This window comes from Lutzomyia longipalpis, chromosome 4, assembly GCF_024334085.1.
Source record: "Lutzomyia longipalpis isolate SR_M1_2022 chromosome 4, ASM2433408v1".
NCBI lineage: Eukaryota > Metazoa > Arthropoda > Insecta > Diptera > Psychodidae > Lutzomyia > Lutzomyia longipalpis.
Genome location: NC_074710.1, coordinates 4,063,993 through 4,079,682, shown reverse-complemented (window position 1 = coordinate 4,079,682; position 15,690 = coordinate 4,063,993). Strand labels below are relative to the sequence as shown.

The 15,690-nt window shown below is 40.2% G+C and overlaps 2 protein-coding genes and 1 non-coding gene across 3 annotated transcripts; 2 read left to right on the top strand and 1 right to left on the bottom strand.

Annotated features, from left to right (window-relative positions):
* Positions 1-345: 345 nt before the first annotated feature.
* Positions 346-4,683, bottom strand: LOC129794445 (uncharacterized protein K02A2.6-like). Its single transcript, XM_055835197.1, has 2 exons — positions 2,688-4,683; positions 346-2,642 (listed from the first exon to the last, which is right to left on the bottom strand). Exons 1-2 carry the CDS (start codon positions 4,681-4,683, stop codon positions 346-348), a joined length of 4,293 nt encoding a protein of 1,430 aa, XP_055691172.1.
* Positions 4,684-6,426: 1,743 nt separating this feature from the next.
* On the top strand, positions 6,427-14,840 carry LOC129795570 (Y+L amino acid transporter 2). The gene is made up of 4 exons (XM_055836964.1): positions 6,427-7,225; positions 9,773-9,991; positions 13,658-14,403; positions 14,487-14,840. Exons 1-4 carry the CDS (start codon positions 6,937-6,939, stop codon positions 14,721-14,723), a joined length of 1,491 nt encoding a protein of 496 aa, XP_055692939.1. The 5' UTR covers positions 6,427-6,936; the 3' UTR covers positions 14,724-14,840.
* LOC129796707 (U1 spliceosomal RNA) lies at positions 10,522-10,684 on the top strand. Its single transcript, XR_008751255.1, has one exon. It is a non-coding gene; the product is annotated as a U1 spliceosomal RNA (small nuclear RNA).
* Positions 14,841-15,690: the final 850 nt, after the last annotated feature.

The window sequence follows — 15,690 nt, the reverse complement described above, 5'->3', positions numbered from 1 at the left end:
CTAAAAGTTGCTAAAATATAATGTTACGTTCTCACCTTTGTTGTAAGTAGATTCTAATTAATAAAATCCCAGAACTCGTGGCCGTTTCGGTGAGCGAACAGAATGTTGCTATGCACTTAAGTTTAAATTCAATTTATTTAATAAAGGCAAAAATTACAAATTACAAGAGAAAATTATTTAACGTATGGATATTTCAAAAGCCAAGATAAGAGTGACGAGAGAGTAGAATTGGAGATGCCGGGGAATCCAAGTTGATGGTGGTGGGGGCATTATCCAAACTCTCCTCGATGATATGGGACGACCTCTAACACCTCCCCCCTTCGATGAAACGTGGAGACGTTTTTCTCAGTAGTGATCGCTAAGACGCTTCTGTACATTTCGTCGCGTGCGCATTCTACGGTAGATCGGTGTCTGTGAAGGTGGTCGTTGTGTCGGTGCATCTGGTGTACGTGGAGTGAGTGCTGGGCCAACAGCTCCTTGAGAGTCGGATACAGCGTTCAGAGGAGTTCCAGGAGAATCAGATTGTGAATGAATTTCTCTCACTGGACTCAATAGCGATTCATCCGCGTTACTCAATGTGCCGTACGAAGATCCCGACGATATCACGATCGGATCCGAAAGCCGTTCAGTCTTCGGTCTCAATGGAGTGCGTTGCGTAGCGGGAGACTGAATTTGTCGTGAATGGGATCGCGTGTTGTATTGGTGAGAGTTGCGAGAAGTTGTTGGGAGCGGCAGAGAGCCAGAGTCTCTATTCTCATCGGAGAATCTGCGCTTCAACTGGTTGATGTGAGAGCGTATAAGTGTGCCATTACATAACCTCACATTGTAGACAGCTGAACCTCGTCTCTCAATAATTTTTCCAGGTGTCCAAGTGAATTTCACGCCTCCTTGCGCGAATATTTTGGCGTAAACCTCCTCCCCCCTCGCGAAGGAGCGTGCCTTGGTCCCGTGGTGACGGTTATATTGTGCTTCCATCTTCTCATTGCGCCGAATGGGTTCATCAGAGGGCACCTTCAGCAAATCCAAAACAGTGTGAACTTTTCGACCATAAATCACCTCCGATGGGGATTTTCCTTGAGGAGAATTTTCATTCGGGGTGGCACGATAATTTGCCAAAAATTGCTGAAGTGCAACGTCCGCAGGTAAGGATTTCTGTTTCTCCAAGGAGCGCTTAAGCGTGTCGACAAAACGCTCACATTGGCCATTGCTGGCCGGAGAATAGGGCGCAGTTCTAATGTGTTTGATGCCATTCTGCTTGCAGTAGTCCGCGAAGGCTGCGTTCGTGAACTGGGTCCCGTTGTCGCTCACGAGAATCTCCGGTAGTCCATGGCGAGCAAAACACTCACGGAGCTTCGCAACGGTGACAGCAGTAGTCATCGACGACGTTTTGTAAACTTCGGGCCATTTGGAGAATGCATCCACAATGAGAAGGTAATAATCGTTTTTGTACTTCGCGTAGTCGATATGAATGCGTTGCCAGCATCGCGAAGTTAATGGCCATGACGCAAGGTGTGACTTTACGGGAGTTTTGCTGGCGGTGGCACATTCCTGGCAATTCCGGACACGATGCTCGATAGCGCTGTCCATCCCAGGCCAAAACACATATCCTCTGGCTAAGGATTTCATTCGAGCCATGCCTGGGTGAGCCTCATGCAGTTGCGTCAGTACTTTTGTCCGGAAAGCCTCAGGAATCACCAGCCTCTCCCTGTAAAATACACAACCCTTGATCAACGAGAGAGCATCACGAATCTTATAGAATTTTGATACTTCCCCAGATTGTATGGCGTTCCGTGACGACGGCCATCCCCCAGTGATGTATCTCGCAACTTCTTGTAGAGCGGGCGACGTCTGTGAAGCGCGTTGGATCATCTTGAAGTCGACAGGGAGATGAGATGCTACGTCTCGTGCAATTTCGCTATCGATGGAAATATCTGCGTCGATCAGGGCTATGATAACCTCATCTTCTTGGCGACGGCGTTGCGAAGAAATGAGTCGAGAGAGCACGTCTGCATGCCCAAATTGTCCAGTGGCTGTGTACTTGATGTCGAATTCGTAGCCAAGGAGGATCAATGCCCATCGTTGGAGTCTATTCGCCGTGTGCACGGGGATGCCTTTCTTGCTTCCGAAGATGGAGACCAGCGGTTTGTGATCGGTAAGCAAGGTAAATTTGCGACCATAGATGAATCTATGAAACTTTTTCACAGCGAATGTTAACCCAAGACCCTCTTTTTCCACCTGACTGTACTTTGCCTCAGTGTCAGTAAGCTTCCGGGACGCATGATAGAAGGCTTTGAGACTACCATCAGGGAACTCATGGTACGCAACACATCCGATGGCGTAGGACGATGCGTCAGAGGCAACAAGTATCGGAAGTTTTGGGTTGTAATGCGTCAGGAGTAAGTCAGACTTGAGAATCTCCTTGAAGCGCTGGAAAGAGTTTTCGCATTCCCGTGACCAATTCCAACGGACATTCTTCTTGAGGAGGCGATCAAGGGGTACACGAATATGGCTCATGGAGTCCACAAATTTACCCCAAAATTGCACAGCACCAAGGAAGCTGCGGAGTTCCTGTACGTTTCGTGGCGCGGGCATATTGTTGATGGCCTCAACTTTTGCAGGGTCAGGATGGAGCCCTTCTTGGTCTGCAACAATACCAAGAAATTTGATCTCTTTCGCAAAGAACTTACATTTTTCCAGTTTGACGCGAAAGTTGAAGTCCTGCAGGCGCTGGAAAACAGCTTGCAGCGTGGAAAAATGTTCTTCAGCATTCGTGCTGGCCACACAGATGTCATCGAAATACGAAATGACACCCGGGATGCCTTGCAACATCCGTTCGACGATCTCCTGGAAAATTCCTGGCGCGCTGCGGATTCCCGGAGGCAGACGATTGAAGCGAAATAATCCACGATGGGTGTGGATCGTGAGCAACTTCGATGACTCTTCGTCGACAGGTATTTGAAGGTAGGCATCCGAGAGATCAACATGACTAAAGATCTTATTTCCAGATAGACGGCTGAACAGACTATCCGGATCCGGGATTGGGTAGTTGTTGGTTTCCACGGATTCATTCAGACCGGTGGAATAATCACCACAAATCCTGATCTTGCCATTTGGTTTGCGTGCGACTACGATTGGCGCTGCCCATTGAGAGAATTCAACCGGTGTGATGATTCCGGAAGATTGTAGACGCTCAAGTTCCTCATCAATGATGCTTGCCATGTGGAAAGCTACTGGGCGTTTGGGTCGGAAAATCGGCGTGGCGTCGCTCTTGAGATGGATAGTGCCTGAAGCTTCAGTACAGAGCCCCATTTCTGGACTGAACACGATGGGAAACTTGGCCTGAAGTTCCCGGACAGCCTGCGTAGTGTCGAGATCGCGTTTCACAGTGTTGCAGAAGGCATTTGGAGCCAAATCCCACAACCCTAAGTCCTCTATCCACTCAATTCCAAAGAGATTGGAGTGCGTACTGCTGGATACGATGCATCTTCCACAAATTTCCTTGCCCAGAAGTGTGATGCGACATTGAAATTCGCCTTCGACTGGAATTTCTCCTGCCTGTGCATCTCTGACGGTGATGGTGGATGCCGTGAGTGGTGGGCGTCCGATAGCCACCCAAGTATCCCTCGAAATCATGGAGAGATCAGCGGCGCAATCCAATTGAAATTCAACCGGATGATCGTTGATTCGGGCAGAAAGATATTTTCTCCCAAAGCGTTTATTGGAGAAAATGGCATTCATTTTTGCCGGCTTCTTGCCCCTTGGCTTTTGTCTCTTGTGTGTAAAATTGTTGCGCTGAGAATTGCCTTTCTGTCTATGAGATTCACGGTCATCGTTATCTTTCGCTGGGGGACAATACCCAGTCTTATGGCCAATTTTGTGGCAATCGGCACACTTGGTAGCGGTATGTGGGCAGTCCCGTACAAAATGCATTGACCCACAAAGATAACACGGGCGTGGCGGACGCTCCTTTTTGGCGGGAAATGACTTCCGGAGAGCATTCACGTTGGCAGCTCCAGAATCGACTTTTGAGTCACTTTTGATGTTCAGAAGACGTCGGGCTTCCTCCAGCATGAAATCCAGTGTGATCTTCTCCGGTGGTTCCGTCTCGAACTTCGTGAGCAATTGTTCCCGGACGAGAACATACTTCTCGCTCTGGAGACTGAGGACGAAGATGAGTGACTTAAAATGGTCGGGAGTACACTCAGTAAGGCGTGAAGCCTCACATTGACGATTGACAATGCCTGCGTGTGTAGTCAGATCGTCAGAATCACGGATGACCAGCTGAAAACACTTCCTGCGGGTGCAGAAAAGCGACTCTCCCCTGCCAAAGAGCTTCGTAAGAATCTCGACAGTATCAACGAACGTGAGCTCTGCTGGATTGCGTGGCAAGAGATTGCTAGAGTACTTCTCGTAGGAGACAGCATCCAGACGCCTGAGGAGGAGACGTACTCTCGAAGCGTCGTCTAGGTTCTTGCCATCCTCCAGGAAGGTGTGCTTGTAACGCTCGAACCAGGTATCGAACGTTAGGTTCTGTTCAGGAGCATGCGTGAATGGCGTGATGCTGCGTGACAGAGCCTCCAACGCAACCTCAGATGGATGCGACGGTTTCACGTCGGTACGTTGGGCCTTCATCTCTTCCAGGATCGCCAGCATAGCTTGTAGGAGTTCAGTTTGTTCCGACATCGCTCGTTCGCCAGAATTGTTACGTTCTCACCTTTGTTGTAAGTAGATTCTAATTAATAAAATCCCAGAACTCGTGGCCAGAATTGTTACGTTCTCACCTTTGTTGTAAGTAGATTCTAATTAATAAAATCCCAGAACTCGTGGCCGTTTCGGTGAGCGAACAGAATGTTGCTATGCACTTAAGTTTAAATTCAATTTATTTAATAAAGGCAAAAATTACAAATTACAAGAGAAAATTATTTAACGTATGGATATTTCAAAAGCCAAGATAAGAGTGACGAGAGAGTAGAATTGGAGATGCCGGGGAATCCAAGTTGATGGTGGTGGGGGCATTATCCAAACTCCCCTCGATGATATGGGACGACCTCTAACATATAAATTATCGTTATAAAAAAGATCGCATGTTTTAATGTCTTATGTGAACGCGAAAGGGTTACTAATTAAATTAAATTAAATAAAAAAAATAAATAAATAATAACCCAAAAAATTAATTCTTCACCAAAATTCTTGAAATTTTGGGCAGAAAGTTTTGTAACTTTTCCTTAAACGGAATCTATTCTAACTCTGTAAAAATAAATTTTTTTGCAGTTAAACCAGTTAAACTAAACAAAAAAGCAGACAAAAATCTGGGGAAAAATTTAGTTTTCCTTTGAAGAATTTTTATTTAGTTCCTTCAAAGACTATAACGCAAAAAAAATTAAGAAAAGAATATTATTTAATATTTCTTCTACTTCTTATTTATCGCTTTATTTTCTCCACATTTCATCATTTTCACCACTCAATTACACCATTTTTTATTCTCTCAATAACGCGCCAAATTTAAATTTAGCTGTTAGTTTCTCTATCAATTCTGTTATTTATTCTTCGCATTTTACTTTAAAAACTTTTTTTTTTTACTAATTTCCCTTAATATTTTCTCAATTTTATCCCGAAATCTTGAAAAATCCCAAGCTCCTGTCTATCCTTCCTACCTCGTTAATCAATAGATACCACGATGAATTTTTTTATAGGTTAGCGTCCTTTTCAAAATGAATTTCTCAGTAATTTTCGCGAAGTCAAACTAACCCACATGGCGCCAACTTTATCATGTTGCTAAGAGGTGATTATATTGGTGATTGTATTTATTTTAGTTTTTATTTGTTGCGGTTTTATTTGTGCAATTAGTCCCCAATAATAGGTCAGAGGTTGCGCAGATAGCACCAAGTGTATGCTCCTCATCCCACTATTTTATTTACCGCACAAAATTGTTTTATTTTCTCTCCAATATCCCCTCATGAGGTATACCAACTATATGCTTATGAATTGCATCATAAATGAGCAGTTTAGGGCATTTCTCTCACTTCTCTGCTCTTCTCTCTCTCTCTCTCTCTCTGCCCGAATATTGCCTATTTGTGCAAACAATATTGTATGTTGTTATCAGAGGAGGGAAATTTAATCATTTGCCGATTAGCAAATACCCCAACTGTGGTTTTTCCAATTTGATTTTCCCAGATTTCTTCGAAGAGTATGTACTGCGGTGGTTTGACCAATTCCCCTCTATTTTTGGAACTATGCTTATGCTATGTATGTGAGAGTGGGATGGAAATCTTTGGAATGGAGACGGAGAATTTTTTACAATGTACATGTGAATTTATATGTAGTTGTTGCCCTGCAAATCACAACTACAACAACTCTGCTTCGCCCCTCTTTCGCGCTTTTGCCGAATGTTGGTCTCACTATGCGGCGCGATATTTTATGCATGGAAAGAGCTTCAACAAAATGCTTTTAACTGCGGATCTCGCACATTTAGTTCCACTCCAGTCTTGATTCTGACAACGCGGCACACAAACATTCCCCGCAGTTGTTGATTTCTTCCAACGAAACGTGGCCTATTGGTGAAAATTCATTTTTTCTATTCAACTCTGCTTTGAAATTTTTTTCTGTGTAATGTGTTACGTGCATACAGCTAGTGCTTGTGCCTCCCACATGATGATTCAAGTGTCCTTTTGGGAGGATAATTTACTGTGTTGAAGAGCAGCAGCAGCAGCAAAAAAGGGCTTCAGGAAAATTCCAGGAAGTGCCTAGTTTGTGCTATATGATGGATCATTTAAATCTGTGCTAATCTGGGTGTAGTGTGGGCATATATTTAATTTAAACTCTCGTTGATGACTTGATCTGCCTGAGCAACGTGTGCGACTCTCTCCCCCCAAACAAGCCTTCAGAGTTCTTTAATTATTTTTTGTATTAAAAACGCGCCAAAAAAATCCCTGCGAAATGGCCAAAGTATCCGCCGTGGAGGCAACACAGCCACGTGTTAGCTACACCGAGGCTGCAACCGCCGAGGAGGCCTCCGGCGACACAACGGACGATGGGGTGAAGTTGAAGAAGGAGCTTGGACTCCTCGATGGTGTGGCCATCATTGTGGGTGTTATCATTGGTGCGGGGATCTTTGTCTCCCCAAAGGGAGTGCTGCAGTACAGCGGCTCAATTGGGCAGGCCCTCGTCGTGTGGATCCTCTCGGGGGTCTTGAGCATGGTTGGCGCCCTATGCTACGCCGAATTGGGTGAGTCCACACACCAAATGAATTTCATCAGCCACCTTTCCCCTAATTGTGTAGCAGAAACATTTTTTCTTTTACCTGCCAGGCGAGCATGTGCTCTCCAACACAGACGCGCATTCTTTCTCAAACATTTTAACACATTTTCATGCAACAAGGCACAGCAACTACGTGACAATTTGTACAAATTTTAACATTTTCTTAACGAGAAGGTCTCTCAAAAAAAATTTCTCACAGAAGCAAATCGCAACAGTAATTGAGGAAAAAAATGAAAAACAAGAAGCAACCGTTAAAGAAGTCCGAATTTCTTTGAATTTAAAAATGAAAAGCAGCACTTTTCTGTCATGTAGCGACGTTTCGACATTTTTTTTTTCAAGCATTGTTGAGTAAATTTTGTAAATGCGGAGTAATTTTGTAAGTTTACCAAGCCGCAAAAGAGCAAAAATATGTCTAATTACAAGAAAAGAAAACTAGTTGAAAGATTTAAAGGATTCTTAAATTTCAGAGCATTTTTAACCTCAAAGGTTAAAAGATACTAAACGTAATTACATTGAGCAAATGCGATTTTTAAAAGAAAGAATACAACCCGAGATTCCCCTAAATGTTACCTATACCTACCTACCTGTTTCTTTTCAAACTTCAATGGATTTGCTACAAAACTTTTATGAAAGTTCTTTCATTACAATTAGTTTCTTTTGTGATTTAGCATAACGAATTCTGCGAAATTGAAGAAAGAGAAAAAGGCGGAAAAACTAAATAGTTTTTTTTGCAATCAATACTCTCTGGGTTTTCTTAGTTGTTCTCTTCGCATATAAAGAGCTTTTTCACTTTCACGGATCCTTTTAACCCAGATATGTCCTGGATTTTTTTCTTAACAAAGTTTTTCTTTAAAAGTATTTATATTCAATTTGAATTTTTGATATTTGGTGTCAGAAATTCTGAAGTTTTTTTGCTAATCGAATCCATTTTAGTTTTACGAAAATAACTTTAATTAGTTGGAAAATAATTTTCCAACTATATAGGTAACCTACTAAATGTACATATTATACTAAAAATAGTAAAATGGGAAGATTCCGTGTTTGGCCGTTATTTCATTGATTTCCCCTTTAGATTGTAATTGTTTGGAAACATTATAAAAAAAGAAATATTTGAACTATTTGAATTTGGTGTGCACTTTAAGTGGTGAATTCGAGTGGTGAAAATAGAGAATGTGGGGAAAAAAGAATGATTTGGCGGCAAAAATGAAAGATCGGAAATTAGAAGGCAAGGTGAACGGATGCAAACGTGCTTGCTCAGTAAAAAGGTTTAATAATAATAATTTTATTAATCCCTTATACATACATACAAGTGTTTTTGGGACTAAAAAGGTTTAATTTGTCGCGTAATGTATGCATAGGAAATTGTCGTTTTTTTTTTAATTTTTCACATTACTCTTCAAACGTTTAACCTTTCTTTTTAACGTTGACATTTATTTTCTAACGTCTGACGTGTATTCAAACGTTTGACTTTTCATTTTTACTATAAAATTTGACATTTCACTTCGACATTTTACCTCAAACGTAAAGAAAAACTTGAACCCAGAAAAAACTCACGTTTTCCAGAGCTTTCGACTCCGTTTTGAGCCTTCTTCAGTGGCTACAGAGAGATGGAATATTATTTACAAACATTCTACAAAAACAAGACAATTTTCCTTTGTTTTCCTTCCAAAATCACTTCTTTTTTAACAAAGCTCAAAAATTTAAAAATTTTGAATTGTTTTTAATATTCCCATAGAAAGCAGAAAATATTTGGCAAACAATAATAAAAAGAAGAAGGAGAGTACAAACATCTTTAAATAACTCACCCTTGCCTATAGGAATACATTCGTACGCCATCCTTGTTCTTTTGGGTCAACCACCGAGTGTTGATTTTGCCCTACACTACCACACACTTTATGCTGGCTCCTTGCCAGCACGTGGAGTTCCGCCCTGCAAAAGAAAAATGAGTCAAACTTTTGTGGAAAATTCATTCCAAGAAATGATTTCTTAACCGCTATCAGTTGCAAAATAGCTTAAAAAAAATCAAACTTCCGGAAGGTCATGCCGTCAATTTTTTTTTCGTGAGATAGCACATAAATGATGGCCGGCATTGCGTCATGAGTTGAATTTTGAATTTTCCAGGGCACCAAAAATGCCGAATTGCTGCATTTTTGCGCCAATTCTTGTACTTTTGCCTTTTCCCTGCATTCGCATCGAGTTCACTGCCCGTGGGATACCTTAAAAATTACTTTTGGCCAATAAAGGGGAAATTCTGCAGAAGAACCTCTTCGCGGCAATGCAAAGGGGGAAGGGGAAGGTTTTAAAAATTGCGCCATTTTGCATGAGAAGCCTGTGCCAAGATTCTCATTCTTTTCTAATTCCAATATGGATTTAATATGATAATGATTGTTGAGATCCGGAGCGAGGAGAATTGAGAGCACAACAAGTCGAATTGGTGACTCGCATGTTGAGCCAATTTGCTTATTTATTTTGTATAAAGTAAAATGTTTTATCTTCCACATCATCCTCCCACTAGGCACAATGATACCCAAATCCGGAGGTGACTACGCGTACATTGGTGTGGCATTTGGACCCCTTCCGGCATTCCTCTACCTCTGGGTGGCTCTGCTGATTCTCGTGCCAACCGGGAATGCCATCACGGCGCTCACATTTGCACAGTACCTCCTGCAACCCTTCTACCCCAACTGCGATGCCTCCCTTGATGCTGTACGACTCCTTGCAGCCGTTATTACGTGTAAGTATCACACCTATGATTCAAAATACCTCAAAAGGGGAGAATTTTGTAAAAGAAAATTTAAATTTCCCGCCTAAATGGCACAGAGAAGATTTTCTTTAACTTCCGGAAAGGAGTTTCCTAGCCAGGAAGCGCCCTATCTACGACATATCCTCCTGCACAGAATCCCCAATGCAACAATCTACTCCAATAAATTATTCTTTTATAATAATAGATTTTAAATTGCTTCAGAAATTTTTAAATAATTAAGGAAGAAAACGAATTTTCCCTCATTTGCCGTAAAGGGGAATTATGGGCAATTTCCTAGCTTCCGGAAAGGAGTTTCCCAGTCAGGAAGCTGGTTATCCTGTACATAATCCCCAATACAACAATCCTCGTCAATAAATCTTTCTTTTATCATAAATATTCAAAACTTTTCTTACAAAAGTAATTTTGGGAAGAAAAACGGATTTTCCCACATTTGCCGTATACTTCAGCGCGGCAGCACTTTGTGTTGAGGTTGAAGTGGTTGAAGCGCCGGCTGCCAAAGCATACTTACCTGGCGTAGGGGCTACCGTGATCATTAAGGCGGTTCCCCCGAGGCGAGGCTCTTCCATTGCACCTCGGTTGGGCTGACCCTTGCGATTATCCCTAATGTGGATAACTCGTGCGCACAATTTTTGATAGCCGGGACTGCGTACGCGCTGTCCCGACCCCTAAAATCTCAATCAAACCCTGAAGAGAAGGAAGAAAACTCCTTCTTCGAATCATTCATTCCCTACGCTTTTAATTGCTTTATCCGTTGGTTAATGATGACCTCTTAACCCTGCACCAGCAGAGACTTTCTCAATTAGTTGGTGTTCCACTTCGTGGCCAACACCAAGTATTGTAATCATCGGAAAAACCGACAATCTCAGATCGGGCTCAAACTTGGTATGAGCACGTTTTAGACATCCCACATTACGAAAATGGTGGTGGAAAATTTTTGTTCCGGCCGGCCTGCCGGCCTGCCGGCCTGCCGTCCTGCCGTCCCGCCGTCCTGCCGGCCGGTGCGATATATTTTGCTTTATAACTCAAGAACGGTAGGAGATAGAGACTTCGGGTTTGAATTTTTCTATAGAAATGTGGGTGTAAAATTTCATTTTTTCACATTTTCGAAATCCAAGATGGCCGCCATCCGCCATTTTGAACTACCGTCAACCACTTCCCTTACAGCTAGAGGTCTGAAATTTTAGTATGTTGTAGAGCTCAATGAGACATTTTCATCGATAATTCATACTTAAAAATCGGTCAAGCGGTTTAGCAAATATGGCGACCTGAAGCAAAAAGTGTTTTTTCGATATATCTCGAGAACGGCTTGACCGATTTTGACCATCTTGGTATCAAATGAAAGGTTTCAAGAAGCCATACAACTGTCTAGAACATTCCAAGTTCCAAAAACATCCGCAAGAGACGCTAAATTCAAAAACAAAAATTGCCTAACTTTAAGGGGCAATATCTCCGAATCCCCATTAGGCAAATCTTTTAAATTTTGATATGTTGTAGCCTGACTCAATATCTTTCATCAGTCCGAAAATGAAGAAAATCTATGTCGCCGTTTAGAAGATATTGTCATTTGAAAAATTCTTGAATTTGAAAAGTTCTAATAGCCATATCTCTTGAACCGCTTATCCGATTTGACTGAATTTGGTATCAAATTAAAGGTTTTGCAATTATCTACAACTTTCTAGAACATCAGAACTCTCTAGAACCATTCCTTCAGGACGAAAAATACGAAAAACTCTTTTTGTGCAATAAAAATCCGCCATTTTGTGTTCTAGAGGTGACCTTGAAAATCATTGAGATATATATTAAATTATAGCTTGTTTCAAGACCTTTCCAAAAATGGTCAAGAAATTTCTGTAGGTCTTATACAACCAGAGATATGACCATTTTAATGCATCAAATTGCTGAATTTCACAAAAAATCAACTTTGCCAACTAATTCTGCTCACAAATCGTATTATAACGCATAAAATAACTTCTACACGTTGTGGGACACCAACTCTTATAACTGGACGCGTTATGATTGACTTTTTACTGCATCCTTTGAGATTTTTTTAAAACTTTTTTGTCCTCCTGAATCTTATCGAATTGAGTGCATGATAAGGCAGAGACTGCTAATGACGAGATGAATGTTGAGATTTTTTTAATAGGACACGCGGAACTATTTTACGTTAACCCTTTAATGGAGGAGTAAAAATTTTTTTCGCTCATTTCGTAACATTAAATGAATTATTTTTTTAGTAAAAAAATATTTTAATTTGAAAATGATTTATTTAAAATAAATTCCACGAAGATGGTGGCAAATAAAGAAATTTTGTACATAAACCTTTTAAAATTGGTGCATTGCATAATGCGTTAACCCTTTATTGACAGATGCAAAGATTTTTTTTTCATTTAAACTTTTCACAATGTTTTTTAGAAGGAGAACAATTAAATTTAATTTTAAAAACGAATACTTTGTGTAACTAAAACGAGGATGGTGACAAAAAATTAATAACTTTGTGCGTTAACCCTTTGACGGACAAATGAAAATGTTATTTTTTTAACATTTCATCTCATTTAATAAAATATTTTTACTAGTAAAATTAATTCAACCATGAGAATATTTTTATTTTATTACCTATCATTAATTAATGGAAATGTTACTTTTTCTTGTGCTAAAAGCACATTTATTTCATACAGAATTCACGAAGCTCGCCGGTTTTAACCTAGGGAACATTTTTTGGGGATTTTTTACATAAATTCATTTTGGGAGCCATGTTTGATTCTACTCACTCTATTTTTTGTCTTCACATTAGTCATTAACCTCTAGCTTCGTTCCTTCCTATGCCTCAGGCTTTTCCTACAACATTAATTCTTTTATTAGTTTATATTACTTTACCTTTACTTACTAAATTGCTTGACCTTAAGTTTCTTCTTGTAAATTTTTCACAAAATTCAATCAAACAAGCTCCTCTCAACTCAACTTCTCATGACCGAATGGCTTCCCTATGCTTCTTCTTTTTTTTTCTTACATTGTTCTTCTTCTTATTATTCAAAAATATTTCATGTTTAACTTAAATTCTAACAGGAAAAATGTAGAAATTTCGTATGTTAACCCTTTAACGGACAAACTAACTTTTATTTCTTACAAGTTAGCTGTGTTTCTTGTTTCCTGTTTCCTGGAATTAGGGATTTTCTTTATGAAAAGTTCATAAACTCCTTTTCTTCTGAAGTCAAAAGTGCGATAAGCAGCAAAAATTGGTTGAAATTCAAATTAAAAATTCAATTTGCAGCCCTTAAAGGGTTAAAAAAAAGTCTTTACAGGCTTTCTAAATTATTATTTTATTTAAATCTTCTTTCTGCGAATTTTTATTTATTTTCTTAGAATTTATTTGACCTTCTCATATAACGATAAATTCTCATGGAGGATCTCCAATTCTCATTCTTTTCTTGTATTCTTTTTCTCCTCCTTTTGTGACGATATAAATCATTCTTTTATAAGAATAAAAAAAAATCTTGTTGCACGTGAGGTGATTTTGCATGCAAAGATTCTTTGGAGTTTTGGCTTCATAAATTCCTTTTTTTAAGAATAAATAATCCCCCCGAAAAGCACGCAAAGAATTGAGAAGGAAACTAATGAAATGTTTAATCCCCTTTGCAGGCCTTCTTACGACAATAAATTGCTACAATGTGAAATGGGTGGCTCGTGTGACGGACATCTTCACGGGAATGAAGATCTTGGCACTGCTGGTGATCGTTGCTGTGGGAATTTGGTACCTTTTGGGGGGTAACACGCAAAATCTCGAGAATCCCATGGTGGGATCAAATTCATCCCCTGGGTACATTGCCCTGGCCTTCTACAATGGCCTCTTCTCCTACTCCGGATGGAATTACCTCAACTTCGTCACGGAGGAACTCAAGGACCCATATAGGAATCTCCCACGCGCCATTTGCATCAGTATGCCCGTTGTCACCATTGTCTACGTCATCACGAATGTGGCGTACTTTGCTGTCCTCAGCACGGATGAGATTCTCTCCTCATTGGCCGTTGCGGTGACATTTGCGGACAAAATGTTAGGTTATGCTGCATGGGTGATGCCCCTGTTTGTTGCCTGCTCAACATTTGGATCCCTCAATGGGGCCATATTTGCCTCATCGAGGTTATTTTTCGTTGGAGCCCGCAATGGGCACCTCCCGGCCGCCATTTCCCTCATAAACATCAATTACCTAACCCCCGTGCCTTCTCTCATCTTCCTCTGCGTCATCACACTCGTGCTCCTCTTCATTGATGACGTATACGCCCTAATTAACTACGTCAGCTTCGTGGAGGCACTCTTTATTCTCGTCTCAATCTCAGGCCTACTTTACCTGCGCAAAACACAGCCTGACGCCAAGAGGCCTATAAAGGTAAACCTAACCTAAAAATTTTCTTCTCAAAAACCGTTTGTATTCTAAATCCCCGCCATTTTGCTTTTTTTTCTTCATTTCAGGTAAATCTCATTCTTCCGCTGACTTTTATGCTAACATGTGGCTTCCTTGTGATTTCTTCCTGCTACGTGTCGCCCTTTGAAGTGGGCATCGGTACGGCAATCATCATATCCGGCATTCCCGTCTACTATGCCACAATACATCATCCAATTGCCGGACTTGGGACGGCATCGCAGAAAATAAATAACTTCTGTGCAAAACTCTTCGTCTGTATGCCAAATACGGAGAAAATTGACTGATATTTGGGACGATTTTCGTTCGGCTGATCGTAAATTACGTGAAAGGCGCACATAATATTATTATTATTTGTATTTCATTTAAGAAAATTGTATAAAAATTTTTAAAGGGAAAGAAAAGTGTTTTGATTTATTGCGAAGCTCAAAATCGGCGAATTGATCAAAATTTGGGCAAATATTGGCTCTGTTGAGAGACATTTGAGCAATATTTGATGAAATATTGACTTAAAAGCTAGGTGAGAATTTAAAAAAATTTAAGGTTCGTCCGTGGTGTGAAGATTTTATGTTCTTCATAGCCTCAAGATTAACGTCAAAATCGTCAGAATCAAAATCAATATTTAGTCAATTTTTGAGTAATACATGATCAAAGTTTGATTGCGATTGAATTGAGCAAATATTGATTCAATCAATTGAGATTTCAACCGTATCAACGTACATAGAATCCAAAGAGTAGCATTAATGAGAAAGAATTGAATAATTGATTGAAATTAATCAAATTAAACTTCACAGGCTCAACAGAATAGTCAATTTTTGATCAATTGCATTGACTCGTGCCTTAACACTAACAAAATAACCCTTTCTCGTCCATTAGGTGACTTAAACGTTTACATAAACCTCTAAGCTCTTTTCAGTGCTTCAAAATCTCTGCTGAAACAAATATGAAACATGTGGTACCGAATTTTAATTAATTCAATAGTTATTTCAAGTTAAAAATTCATTAAACTTGCACATAAAAGTCCAAAAAAAACGTTTTAATTGAGAAAATGTCCTCTGAAGACCGAAAAAAAATTTAAAGACTGTATGTTTCAAGGTTTCTATGTTTCACACATTTGCAAAATGAATTGGTCAATATTTGGGCAAACTTTGATCAATCACAACTCAATAAGAATATTTTTATTAACTTATGGCGCATTCTTTAATCTTTATGTAACATTTAAAGTCTTTAGAGCGTTTCAATTAATTTTTTTTT

What these genes read in the sequence shown, in the direction of transcription:
- LOC129794445 (XM_055835197.1), bottom strand. Translation starts at nt 4,683, where the DNA reads ATGTCGGAACAAACTGAACTCCTACAAGCTATGCTGGCGATCCTGGAA. An exon ending in TCGCGTCAAACTGGAAAAAT is followed by an intron (nt 2,643 to 2,687) that starts GTAAGTTCTTTG and finishes GTATTGTTGCAG; the next exon opens with ACCAAGAAGGGCTCCATCCT.
- LOC129795570 (XM_055836964.1), top strand. Translation starts at nt 6,937, where the DNA reads ATGGCCAAAGTATCCGCCGTGGAGGCAACACAGCCACGTGTTAGCTAC. An exon ending in CCTATGCTACGCCGAATTGG is followed by an intron (nt 7,226 to 9,772) that starts GTGAGTCCACAC and finishes TCCTCCCACTAG; the next exon opens with GCACAATGATACCCAAATCC. An exon ending in ACGCCAAGAGGCCTATAAAG is followed by an intron (nt 14,404 to 14,486) that starts GTAAACCTAACC and finishes TCTTCATTTCAG; the next exon opens with GTAAATCTCATTCTTCCGCT.